Raw genomic sequence first — 12,682 nt, forward strand, 5'->3', positions numbered from 1 at the left:
CCTCTCCTATAGATCAGCACCCTCCTCTCCTGACATGCTCTGTGCTGCTGGGACGCTGCGACCTCTCCTATAGATTAGCACTCCCCTCTCCTGACATCCTCTGTGCTGCTGTGACCTCCCCTATAGATCAGCACCCTCCTCTCCTGACATCCTCTGTGCTGCTGGGACCTCTCCTATAGGATTAGCACCCTCCTCTCCTGACATCCTCTGTGCTGCTGGGACCTCTCCTATAAGATTAGCACCCTCCTCTCCTGACATCCTTTGTGCTGCTGTGACCCTGTGACCTCCCCTATAAGATCAGCCCTCTCCTCTCCTGACAACCTCTGTGCTGCTGTGATCTGGGGGATCTGGGGGGGGGAGGGGGGGGCAACAGCAGGAAACCAGGTGGCAATATGTTTATTGGGGGCAGTGGAGGTGGGGTGGACAATGCTTACTGGGGGTAGCAGCAAGGGACCAAACATTATGTTTATTGAGGCCAGCAGGGAGGGGAGGCAGGCAGTGTTTATTGGGGACAGCGTGGGGGGAGGGGGGGGCGTCAGTAGCAGATTATAATTAGGGCAGATTAAAGGGGGGGGGCAGGTTGGGTTGACAGCCCGGGGCCCAGGGTACATTTAATCCGCCACTGGGGAGCACACCCTCACACACTGACTTTATAACAATGGGGGAGCACACACTCACACTGACATTATAACAATGGGGGAGCACACCCTCACGCACGGCCCATTGTCATCACACACAGAGCAACTTCTCTCAGGGCGCTGTACTTCACAGAGAAGGGGCGGGAAGCCGGCAATGTATGCGGCCAATCAGGACGCAGTTCGCGCGGGTGGGCGTGGTCAACAGCTGCTGGGGCTGTGACGCTCGGGAGCCTGACACCTGTTACCTGTGTTCCTGGAGCCGGTGCACGGAGCTCGGTGTCTCGGCGTATAGCGAGGTTAGGGCAGCGGAGGCTTCTTACTAAGCCGCTTCATGTGAACATTCCTCCGGTCCTCTCCTATACGGCAGGTAGCGGCGCTTTTCCCCTAGGACGAACTTGCGCCTGCCGCTGAGCACTGAACTGGTCCCGGGAGCCGCAGCCAGCAGCACCATGGCCGGGAAGGTGCCCGATATTCCCGATGACTCCACGTTCCAGTCTTTCCAGGCGCAGTGCGAGTCGAGTGAGGGCTGGACGTGTTACTACAAGAAGCCGGGGATCGGGGTGTGGATGAAGCCCCCCAGCGGGAAGGGCGGCCTGGTGCACACGGTGAAGGTGAGCGGCGGCGGCGGAGGAGGAGAGGCCTCTGGACGGCCATTGTGTCTCTGACTTCCTCATTGATAACACTGGGGACGTGTACAGGGGCGACCTGTCACCGAATCTACAGATCACACTGAAGAGTGTGCCCCCTGCTGGCTATGGAGATTAGGGTGGTCTCGGAGGTATGCATTGTCCCACCCTAAGGAGTAGTGGGGTCCATACGGGCCCCCCTGCAGTTATCCCCTCAGCCCAGCCATTCACCCACACAGCACAGGGAGCAGTCAGCACATCATACAGAGCCCTGTTTGGGTACTGTAGCCTAGCTACCATTCACTTCAAGGGATAGTCTACAGAGCTGTCTGCTTCCAGCTGTTTGTGTATGTCAGAGCCGGGTGCTGGTGTGCGAACCCCAACTAATCGGATACTGACGGCCTATCCTCAGGACAGGCATTAAAGTGACTGTCCCACCAGGCCCAGGCTGAAGCACTGGAGGCGGGCCGACCCACCCTTAGAGGGAAGAAACCCTAGCCCCTCTATGACGTGACTCCATTAGAATCAATGGAACCCTTTCATAGAGGTTCTAGGGTTTCATCCCACTAACGGTGGGTCGGCCCGCCTCCAGTGCTTCAGCCTGGGCCTGGTGGGACAGTCACTTTAAGAACCACACTTTGTGCCCTCGGGCTAGACGTCTACATCCAATGGAAAAGGGATCACCATGTGCAGCATGGCACCAACCAGTACATAGACCCGAATAGGCCAAACATTGTGTAATTGTGACTACAATGGCCAAATGTATACGCTGCATGTGCGTGTCAGCAGAGTGTGGTCAGCCATGATCTGAATGAAGCCTAAGGCTGAGTACACGTCCTTTGTCACAGATTCAGCAGCAAATGGAGTCAACCAGTCCCATGATAGTCCCTACCGACTTTATTAGGGGCTGTCAGGTTTACGGCCGGCGTCAATGTATTATCTTAATTTCAATATAGAGAAATGACTTGAGACATGAATTGTTTGGATCTTTCCGTATTCAGAGATCCATTATGCTTTCCCCGACTCTCTTTAACACTTAAGGATCAGTGGAGCACCCAGACCCTGATAAATCAAAATTTTTGATAGGTCTCTAGGACAAGTCATGTTCTGAGGATCTACTTTGTAATTCAGTGGATGAGGTGGTGTTCTCTATGGGATATCCTGAGGTCATGACCTGTTGGGGGTACTTGAGGACTGCAATTGAGAAACACTTGTAGGACATGTAAAAGTTTTTTTTTAAGTGACAGTGCCCATTTACTTACCATGTTCTCTTTTCTATTAGTTATTACTAGTTTTACGGTTTTATGGAACCTAAAGAGGCGTTCCTACATAAGACCTGTATAGAATATCCACAAGATATATATATATATATGGTTGTTCCTCAGGATACAGTACGGTATATACAATATGGTGCTTGCAGAACAAATACGTAATGTCAGGATTTTGCCCGTGATGACCATTTCCCCTGCTATATTATCTGAATAGATGCAGTTTGCCCAATTTAGCCCTATGTGCTTGTCCGTACACTCAGGTTAGAACTACACCACAACTTGTGCCACGACTCGGGTCACCATGTTCTGAATTGCAGCTACTGAAAGTGAATGGGCTTGTGTTATGACCCACAGTTTGCCGCAGACACAACCCAACAATCACCAGGAATGGATCTGGAATAGATTTCTAGTGGTGGGAACTTGTAGTCCAAAATGCAACCACGTTCATGTTCATTATTTGCAGTGTAGGCACATGACGCTGCAGTCTCTGTCAGCGACATAAGCAGCCAATGTAGCCGTATAGCCCTGGCCTTACTGTAAACTTCTTTTTACTTATCACAGGAAGCTGGTGATCTTTGGTAAAGCAGATATATCTGACTTTACATGTTTTAAACAGGAAATGGCACAAAGATTAAGGAAGTTATAATAAGTGAGCGCACGTGAAACAAGAACTGGAGAGAGGGGCCTGTTCTGTACCTATAGAAAGTGAGACTCCAGCTTCCCCCATTAAGTGTAAAACTCTATACATATAGGGCATTGTATACGATGGCATATACTGCACATCTCTTCATAAAGAGGACTCCCTAGGGCGGCATCCAACTACTCCAGCCGCTGAAAGTCAACAGTAGTTGAGGCGCCTGCTTAACCCGCACCTATTATACTAGTTATTTCTAAAAGCTAAGAGTCAATGGGGAAAAATGAAATGTAGTACACACAGGAGGTTTTTTCTACTGTGTTTTTCAGTGTGTTTGCAGTCAGCTGATTGCAGTCTTTTAACATGTGAATAAATCATCAGCCGTCATATCGTAGGAGATGCGTGGCCGACAGCTGATTATCGAGCCGTAAAATAGGCTTAGTAAGCGAGCGCCGATCTAGCAGGTTGGAGCTTGCTTGCAGCCGAGGGTCAAGCCTTATGTTTCCCCTGTGGTGGTGCTGCAAAGAACATGCCAGGTTTCCTTACAGGTTACAGCTGATCACTGGTGGCTCAGCGGGGGTCTAATGGTGCGTTAACACAGAACGATTATCGAACGCATTTGAGTGATAATCAGCTTGTGTAAACACAGCGGACGATCAAGCAACGAGCAAAAAATCGGTCATTGTGATCTTTCAACATGTTCTCCAGTCATCGTTGGTCGTTTGCTAAATATTCGCAGATCGCTTTGTGTAAACAGTCTTTCAAAGATTAACGCTATGTGTGAGATAGGATTAAGCAATCTTAAAAACTATCGCAATAATGATTTTTCTAACAAATTTTCTAACGATTTGTCTAAACGGTGATCGTTATTAAAACCAAATTGTTGCTTCAAAATTGATCGATTGGGCTAATTATCGCTTCGTGTAAACGGACCATAACACAGGGATCCCTTCTAAACAGTCTGTTTTAAAACAGCTGATGTCTCATGATAACTGGAGATGTAGTCTTGTTTTGGGGGTTTATTCTGCAATGCATATGAACAGGATAGCCAGATCAGATCCATAACATAGCTGTCATGGATATTGGCTGTTTTATAGATGTCACCCCCAGAGTCTGGCTTCATTTTGTTTCCACAGACATCTACATAATCTGAACATTGTCATATACTGGCATCGGTATTAGACATTCAGACAACAATCTAGTGTTTGTGTTCAGCAATTGTCTTCAGGGAAATAAATGGATAAAAATAGATGTTTTCAACCTATGTAACCCTTGTTTCTCCCAGATAAGTAGTTACTGGCAGCAATTTATTAACCTCCCTCTATAAAAATAACCAAGCTTAGCTTTTATATCTAGACTCCAAAATTCACATTCAGGATCCATTCACATGTACAGGATCTACAGCAGATTTGATGTAACAGATTTGAAGCTGCAGATCCTGTCTGTGTGAATGGACCATCAAACTGTATCCTCTTCTTCCTGTTCTGTGCGGAGAGATGCATTTGGGTTGCCAAGGCAACTGCTTTCATTCATGAAACAGTGCCACTCTTGCCCTTAGTTTGTGTGTGGTATTGCACAGTTTTGTTCAAGTGAATAGAGCTAAACTGCGTTACCACACATCACCTAAAACAGGTGCGGTGCCGCTTTATACAGAAAGTCAGTGTTTTTTAAGGGCGTATTCCAGGAAAAATAATAATTTTCCGTTATCAACAGGATAGGGAAATAGGAGGAGATGGGGAGGGGGGGGGGTCTGACCTCTGTACTTCCCTCTGATCTCCCTATTGGGCTCTAGCTTCTGTATTATGAATAGAGCGCGGGTACGGCACATGACCCGCGGCGGCTCTATTCATTTCTATATAGGGTGACGTACTTGCGCTGTATTCATAATACAGAAGCTAGGGCCTGATAACAGAGATCATCAGGGGGGTACAGAGGTCAGACTCTGCGATCTTCTACTTTTCCCCTATGCTGTGGATAGGGGGAAAGTTAACTTTTCTTAAAATACCTTTTTAACCCCTTTAAATTTGGGGGAGGGGGGGCACTTGCATGTGTTTGGTCTGTTTTGTACATGCCTGCAGCTTGCTCAGATAAGACTGTAATGTATTTTTTGTCTATATTCAAGTATTTATCTTTTTTTTCCCCATCAGGGATGCATGACGTTCCCAGATGTCCCAGCCGAAACAGTATATGATGTTTTACATGACACAGACTACCGCAAAAAGTGGGACCCAAACATGATAGAAACACGGGACATCGCTCGGCTCTCTGTGAACGCAGATGTAGGGTATTACTCCTGTGAGTTCAAAGCCATAATAAATGCCTTACTAGACCATAGATTATCATGATGATGGTCCAAGTCCCTCACTATCCCCCTATTCTGATCATCTCTTATTTTGACAACCAACTTATTTTCTCTTTAGGGAAGTGTCCTAAACCTGTGAAGAATCGTGATGTGGTTACGCTGCGCTCATGGCTTGTACTGCCAGACTCCTATATGATCATCAATTTCTCTGTCAAGCATAGTGTAAGTCTGACAGCCTGAACTCATATTAGCTAGATTGTTCTTTTGATATTTTTTATTTTTGAGATTGCAGTGTTCAGTATGTCTGTCCTGTTTTACAGATGTATCCACCCCGACGAGACTTGATCCGAGCAGTGTCCTTCCTTGCAGGATACCTTGTTAAAATAAATGGCCCTACCAGCTGTACACTGACCTATCTGGCACAGGTGGATCCCCGCGGTAAGAGTCAGTGCCAACCAGTAATTAGGTTGAGCAGTCATAGCCAGGTTTACCAAGAACATCAGATACAACAGCATTTATTTCAGTTTTCAGACACTGTCGCCACAAGAAAGTTATAATCAAGCGACAATAAAGAAATGTCTGGGAAAACGACCTAATGATTAAAGGCCATAAAGTAACAAAAATCATACAGTGACTGGAAGAGCCGTGTATGAATACATGCGAAAACAACACATCCAAAAACCTGTTGTACATTGGTGGTGGGATCTCCCATCGATTTTGTCTCACACTGTTATAGCAGAGGTATCTGTTCTGCAGTAAAATCCTTAAATTTTATTGATACATCACCCAGCAGTGTACATGCATCACTCCACCCCTAGGTGCAGTGTTAATGAAGTTTAAATACAACTCAACCCCCCTTCCCCCCCCCCTTGGGTATTCTGGGAAGTTACCCATCTTATATCATTAGCAAGCTGTCAACTTCTATCTGTTTTGGAAGGAATTAACCCTTTGCGTTACTATCCCAGGGGCACAACCTAATAATTAAAAACAAAGAAAACTTCACACAAAACCATACAAGTGCAATATGCCCATCATATTTTCAACTCGTCATTAAAGGGAAATAATCGATAAAGCTAATAATTTAGGAAGAGTTTACAAAGGTTAAGACCATTTGGAGAGCATGAATTAAACCTAAACATCCAATGATCCTGTAAGCGTTTTTGCATATCGCCTCCTCTACAAGGTCTTAATACCCTCTCAATGGCCCAAGTGAGAAACAAACTAGTATTTCCTGCATGCGCTTCTACAAAGTGTCTTGACGCTCCAGATAGATTGCGACTACCCGGATGACCTATGTCAGAGATGTTTATTAATTCTCTCTTTGAGCTTTCGGCTATTACAACCAACATAATACTTATTGCATTCAGTGCACAGGATCTAGTTAATACCATTAGAACTATTACAATTGATATCCGTCAGCATCCTGTAAAGAACTGTCTGCCAATGTATACCGTAGCATGCTGGAATTGGCCATATTCATTATCGTTGGCTATCCGGCTGATGCTATATGCTAATGTTACAGGACTTAGTAGCATAAATTTATTTTTACTTGGACCTATTTGCATTGAGCTTTGTACTGGAAAAAAGAAATAGGTTAAACAATAGGTTTTGCGTATAGACAGGAGGAAAAATGTCTGCGTTCTTGACCAAGGCCTGATTTATATGACCTTGTCTCCAGTAGAAAGTTTTTTCCCTTTGCTATGAACAGTCCTTGACACCTTTATATGTATTAAAACAACTGTGTACAACTAAACTTCCATATGCATCTGACAAATTACTAAGCCTGTGCAGTGAATAATTTCTTTATGTTGTAAAGTAATAGCTTGGATTCCGAATACCTTAGTGTTCGCACCACATTCCCCCCTTAAGTTTTGTTTGGTATTCTAACATTACTAGTTATCCAAACACAATCAGGGTAGATAACTTTAGGCTAAACTATTGTTCAGCCGACAGTTATTGAAGGTGTTGGGACACAAAGGCTTTCAGGAGCGGGGATTGCCATCATAATTCCTGGTAAAGGTGATGGGGTGACCCGAAACTCCTGCACAGCGATGTCCTCCCTCAGCTGCATAGGAGATACACCAGCTGCCTGGGACGTCACTGTGCAGGAGCTTCCGGTCACCCCCAATACACCCACCAGTCATTCATACATCCATTAATTTGCATGGAGGAGAAGAGCAGCCCCAGAGGTGGGCGGTGTGTCTGCATCACCGCTTAACTCTTTACACTATGTGGGTAGGGTGCTCTGCACCTGACCCATGCAGTGTATAAACCAATTAGACACATTTACATTGTTCCCTATGGGAAAACACAGCTCTGTTCTGGAACAGCCTTCCAGAACAAATTGTGTCCGAGAACAGAGGTATTACTGTATTGTTGTACTGTATAATGTTGGTAGTTTAACAGAATAACCATTTCCTATGTAGATAATTAAAACTTGTTTCCGTCTCTTTGTAGGTTCCTTACCAAAGTGGGTTGTAAATAAATCCTCCCAGTACTTGGCACCAAAGGTGAGTACTTGTGCATGGTGACAGGACATATGCTGTCTGTAATTCTTTCAGGCGGCTGTAATATTGGCACATTTTGCATCCATATCATAGTTGCAACAACAGATCCCCCATCTGTTTTAATGATCCAGGCTTGGATTACAACACAGTCCTTTATTACAGCTGTGGGACATGCCATTGGATACATTGGAGGCAAAGGTGTATTTGCTGGAATTGCAGCCTTAGAAACATATGCATAAACCATTTTAAGCCACCGCTCATGCTTAGATCACATGTACCATTTGCTGTGCAGTAATGGTGTGTCCCTCTGCAACACTGTTGACTCCACACGTGAATGATTATTTTCACTTTAGTTCACATGTACTGTTCTATACACTACACTGTCACTAATCCTCAATGCTAATGTACCTTCTTCTTGACCCCTGTTAATCCAGGTTCTGAGGAAACTGCACAAGGCGTGCTTACAGTATCCAGCCTGGAAGCATAAGAACAATCCTGAGTATAAGCCATGGCTAAACCCAGAACAGAACACATTACCTCGAATATCCCTTAATGAGCTGTCCCTGCAAAGAGCCGACTCCTTAGAACATGTGGACGAAAGTCAGGTGTGTGAGGATAAAGATGACCGAGGAGAGAGTGATTAGTAGGAGGGGATGAAGAACAAAGAGGGACTGGGGTCAGTGCTGCAAAATGCTGATTTCTCCAAGATGCTGCAGACAGAATAATGAACTGTTTACACATCTTTCTATTGTTCACATGGAGCTCATATGTGGCATCCAACATTGCTTTATTACCCGAAAGAAAGGCCTTACATCCAATCCAGACCTACCAGTAAAGCTGCTCATCAAAGAATTGTAAACATCTGGGTTGATTATTGTTATCCATTCACACTAAGATATGTCTGCTGTTTTGTTTTTCTCCTTCACTAAAGACGTGTGAAGAATCAAAATGTGACCCTAAGGATCTGGACAAACTGGTGAAACCAAACGGAAAACTTTTACTACAAGACTGGTCACCAAGTCTTCCAAAAAGCTCAGAATGATTGTGAATTGTGTTCACTTGTCACCAGCCCTGTGCCTTGCATCATATTCCTGATCACCTTAAAACTAAATATAACCGTTCACAACGAGTTTTCTTTGGCAGCAGATTAATCATTAATGAAGTCAATGAAGCAGGTTTATTGTGGTGCATTTCTCTGCTACCTATGAACCTGGCAGAAGATCTCCTCCGAGAAGGGTGAGAGTCTATCTGAATGACCAACATCTTACACATCTTTGTATCTGTTTAAAGCAGAACTTGTACTGAACTACCACTCTGGTTTTCCTTTATGAGTTCATATTTTAATTTTACCAGTTTTTAGCCAAAATCTAATCTTGGGATTTAGGGCTATTAGCCAAAAAAGCCTCTTTTACATTTTTTTTAAGCAAAGCTGTTCTTTCTTAAATGAAATTGTTATAATTGACAGTTGCCATAAAGTGTCCTTTCTGCTTACTGTATGAAAGTGTTCATTGCTTAATGTATTAAGTTGTCATATGTTCATGTGAACGGTAGTAAAATGCTTTATTGGAATAATTACATCTGAGACAAGAGATTGCAAGAAGACATTAAAATGTAGTAAAATCTACTTACTACCTAATGCAGCAGTTATAAAAGTACATAAGGGTACAAACACACACACCGTATACGCAGCAGATTTGATGCTGTGTTTAGTTATTTAGATCTTATCTGCTGCGTACCACAGCAGAAAATACGCTGCAATATGGTGTGTGTTTGTACCCTTAAAGGGGTTTTCCAGGCGAAATAGACTAATCGGCACAGGCACTACACAGCAGAGTTTGTCTGCAACTTGTAACTAAACCTCAGCTCTTGTTCACTTGAACAATCGTTATAGTAAACAGAGACAAACATTACTGTCTTAAGTGGTCGCTGAATAGAAACACCTTTAGGGGACATTTACAAACACTGCGCTTCTGGCGTATGCCTGAGAGAAGGCCGCCTCCTGCTCCAGATTTACCACGATTTACACCAGCTCACAGGAGTAAATCGTGGCAGAAAACTACACCTGCTCAGGAACTGGTGTCTATTTCTGCACCCACCATACGGCAGGTCAGGCTGGTTTCACTGAGAGGCGTGCAGCTCTGAGTGAATCCAGCAAGGTAGTTTGGGGTGGGGCCTAAATGTCCCCACTTGTCTATCAGTAACTTGTGGCTCAGTCTATTTTGGTCAGAAAATTCATTTAAAAAAAGCACACAGGTAACTTTTTTTCGTTTTACATATAACCCCAGGTCAGTTGAGTTTATACACTCACCGGCCACTTTATTAGGTACACCTGTCCAACTGCACGTTACCACTTAATTTCTAATCAGCCAATCACATGGCGGCAACTAAGTGCATTTAGGCATGTAGACATGGTCAAGACAATCTCCTGCAGTTCAAACCGAGCATCAGTATGGGGAAGAAAGGTGATTTGAGTGCCTTTGAACGTGGCATGGTTGTTGGTGCCAAAAGGGCTGGTCTGAGTGTTTCAGAAACTGCTGATCTACTGGGATTTTCCCGCACAACCATCTCTAGAGTTTACAGAGAATGGTCCGAAAAAGAAAAAACATCCAGTGGGCGGAAATGCCCTGTTGATGCCAGAGGTCAGAGGAGAATGGGCAGACTGGTTCGAGCTGATAGAAAGGCAAAAGTGAATCAAATAGCCAACCGTTACAACCAAGGTAGGCAGAAGAGCATCTCTGAACGCACAGTACGTCGAACTTTCAGGCAGATGGGCTACAGCAGCAGAAGATCACACCGGGTGCCACTCCGCTCAGCTAAGAACAGGAAACTGAGGCTACAATTTGCACAAGCTCATCGAAATTGGATAGTAGAAGATTGGAAAAACGTTGCCTGGTCTGATGAATCTCGATTTCTGCTGCGACATTCGGATGTTAGGGTCAGAATTTGGCGTCAACAACATGAAAGCATGGATCCATCCTGCCTTGTATCAACGGTTCAGGCTGGTGGTGGTGGTGTCATGGTGTGGGGAATATTTTCTTGGCACTCTTTGGGCCTCTTGGTACCAATTGAGCATCGTTGCAACGTCACAGCCTACCTGAGTATTGTTGCTGACCATGTCCATCCCTTTATGACCACAATGTACCCAACATGTGATGGCTACTTTCAGCAGGATAATGCGCCATGTCATAAAGCTAGAATCATCTCAGACTGGTTTCTTGAACATGACAATGAGTTCACTGTACTCAAATGGCCTCCACAGTCACCAGATCTCAATCCAATAGAGCATCTTTGGGATGTGGTGGAACGGGAGATTTGCATCATGGATGTGCAGCTGACAAATCTGTGGCAACTGTGTGATGCTATCATGTCAATATGTACCAAAATCTCTGAGGAATGCTTCCAGCACCTTGTTGAATCTATGCCACGAAGAATTGAGGCAGTTCTGAAGGCAAAAGGGGGTCAAACCCATTACTAGCATGGTGTACCTAATAAAGTGGCCGGTGAGTGTACATTGTATACTGCAATTTGGCTAACTTTTTGTTGAATTACATTTCTGCTCTAAGAGACCAGGAGTGCAGTGATACTGTAAATAGTCCATACAGAGATTAGATTGAGTTAAAACACTCCCTTGACTTAAGGCCCTATTCCACGGGTCGTTTAGAGGAGCAATATCGTTCGTATTCGGCCGATAACGGCCACTACGAACGATATTCGTCCCGTGGAATAGAGTGCAACGATTAGCCGACATCGTTCATGTCGGCTGATCGTTGCAGTCGCTTGTTTTTCAACATGTTGAAAAAAAAGCGACTGATATAGCAGCGATCTGCTGCCGTCGCTCCGTTGAATAGGACAGTCGGCATGGACGATCAGCGATCCCCCGGGCAGCCCCCCCCAGCAGCTCCCCGCCGCCCCTCCCGCACTCACCCGCTCGCTGACGCCGCGTTGAATAGCGGCGGCAGCTAGCGGGGAATGAGGAGCAAACGAGCGCTAATAGCACTCGTTTGCTCCTCCAAACGACTCCAAAGGGGCATTACACTGTCAATTTCTGGTATGTTCAGATTCTGTAGAATATTCTGAGGTGTGTCCTCCCTTGCCTCCTACTCGTAAAAGCTGAAATGGAGAAACCTAAGAAGAGTCTGCAGCATGGGTTAGGACTAGACATGAGTGAACCTCGAGCATGCGCGAGTCGATCCGAACCCGAACTTTCGGCATTTGATTAGCGGTGGCTGTTGAAGTTGGATAAAGCCCTAAGACTATGTTGAAAACATGGACACAGATCCCCATACACTTTATACCTTTTTCAGTTGTACCCACCAGGGCTTCAACCATCATTATGAGGTGTGTGGAGCTCTGGCCACAGTCCAAAGAAAGATTGTAGGGGTTGAGTGTTATGGAAAATCACTGTCCAACCCCTTTGTTCTCGGAGATAAGCTGCAGTCAGGCTGTGGCTTACCCTTCTCCATAGTGTGGGGAGAATGGTTGAGATACCACACACAATCTGAGGTCAGTTATTAAAATTCAGCTTTACTCACTTCATTGGAACTGAGCTGCAAACCCACACCCAAAAGGAGTACATGAAAAAGGTTTCTGGATGAAAGAAGGGGTTACCTAAGTCTAATTAATGGCCCTGGGCTTTTGACACAAGGAATCAGTAGGTAGTCTCTCCTCTACTCACTAAATAATTTGTGAGCTATTAGAAAACAG

The 12,682-nt window shown here is 45.0% G+C and overlaps 1 protein-coding gene across 1 annotated transcript; it reads left to right on the top strand.

The window, feature by feature from the left end:
• The first annotated feature begins 760 nt into the window (after positions 1-760).
• LOC138802428 (START domain-containing protein 10-like) lies at positions 761-8,889 on the top strand. The gene is made up of 6 exons (XM_069985724.1): positions 761-1,249; positions 5,317-5,464; positions 5,590-5,693; positions 5,792-5,909; positions 7,929-7,981; positions 8,413-8,889. Exons 1-6 carry the CDS (start codon positions 1,088-1,090, stop codon positions 8,620-8,622), a joined length of 795 nt encoding a protein of 264 aa, XP_069841825.1. The 5' UTR covers positions 761-1,087; the 3' UTR covers positions 8,623-8,889.
• The last annotated feature ends 3,793 nt before the right edge of the window (positions 8,890-12,682 follow it).

Source organism: Dendropsophus ebraccatus, chromosome 10, assembly GCF_027789765.1.
Source record: "Dendropsophus ebraccatus isolate aDenEbr1 chromosome 10, aDenEbr1.pat, whole genome shotgun sequence".
NCBI classification, from domain to species: Eukaryota; Metazoa; Chordata; class Amphibia; order Anura; family Hylidae; genus Dendropsophus; species Dendropsophus ebraccatus.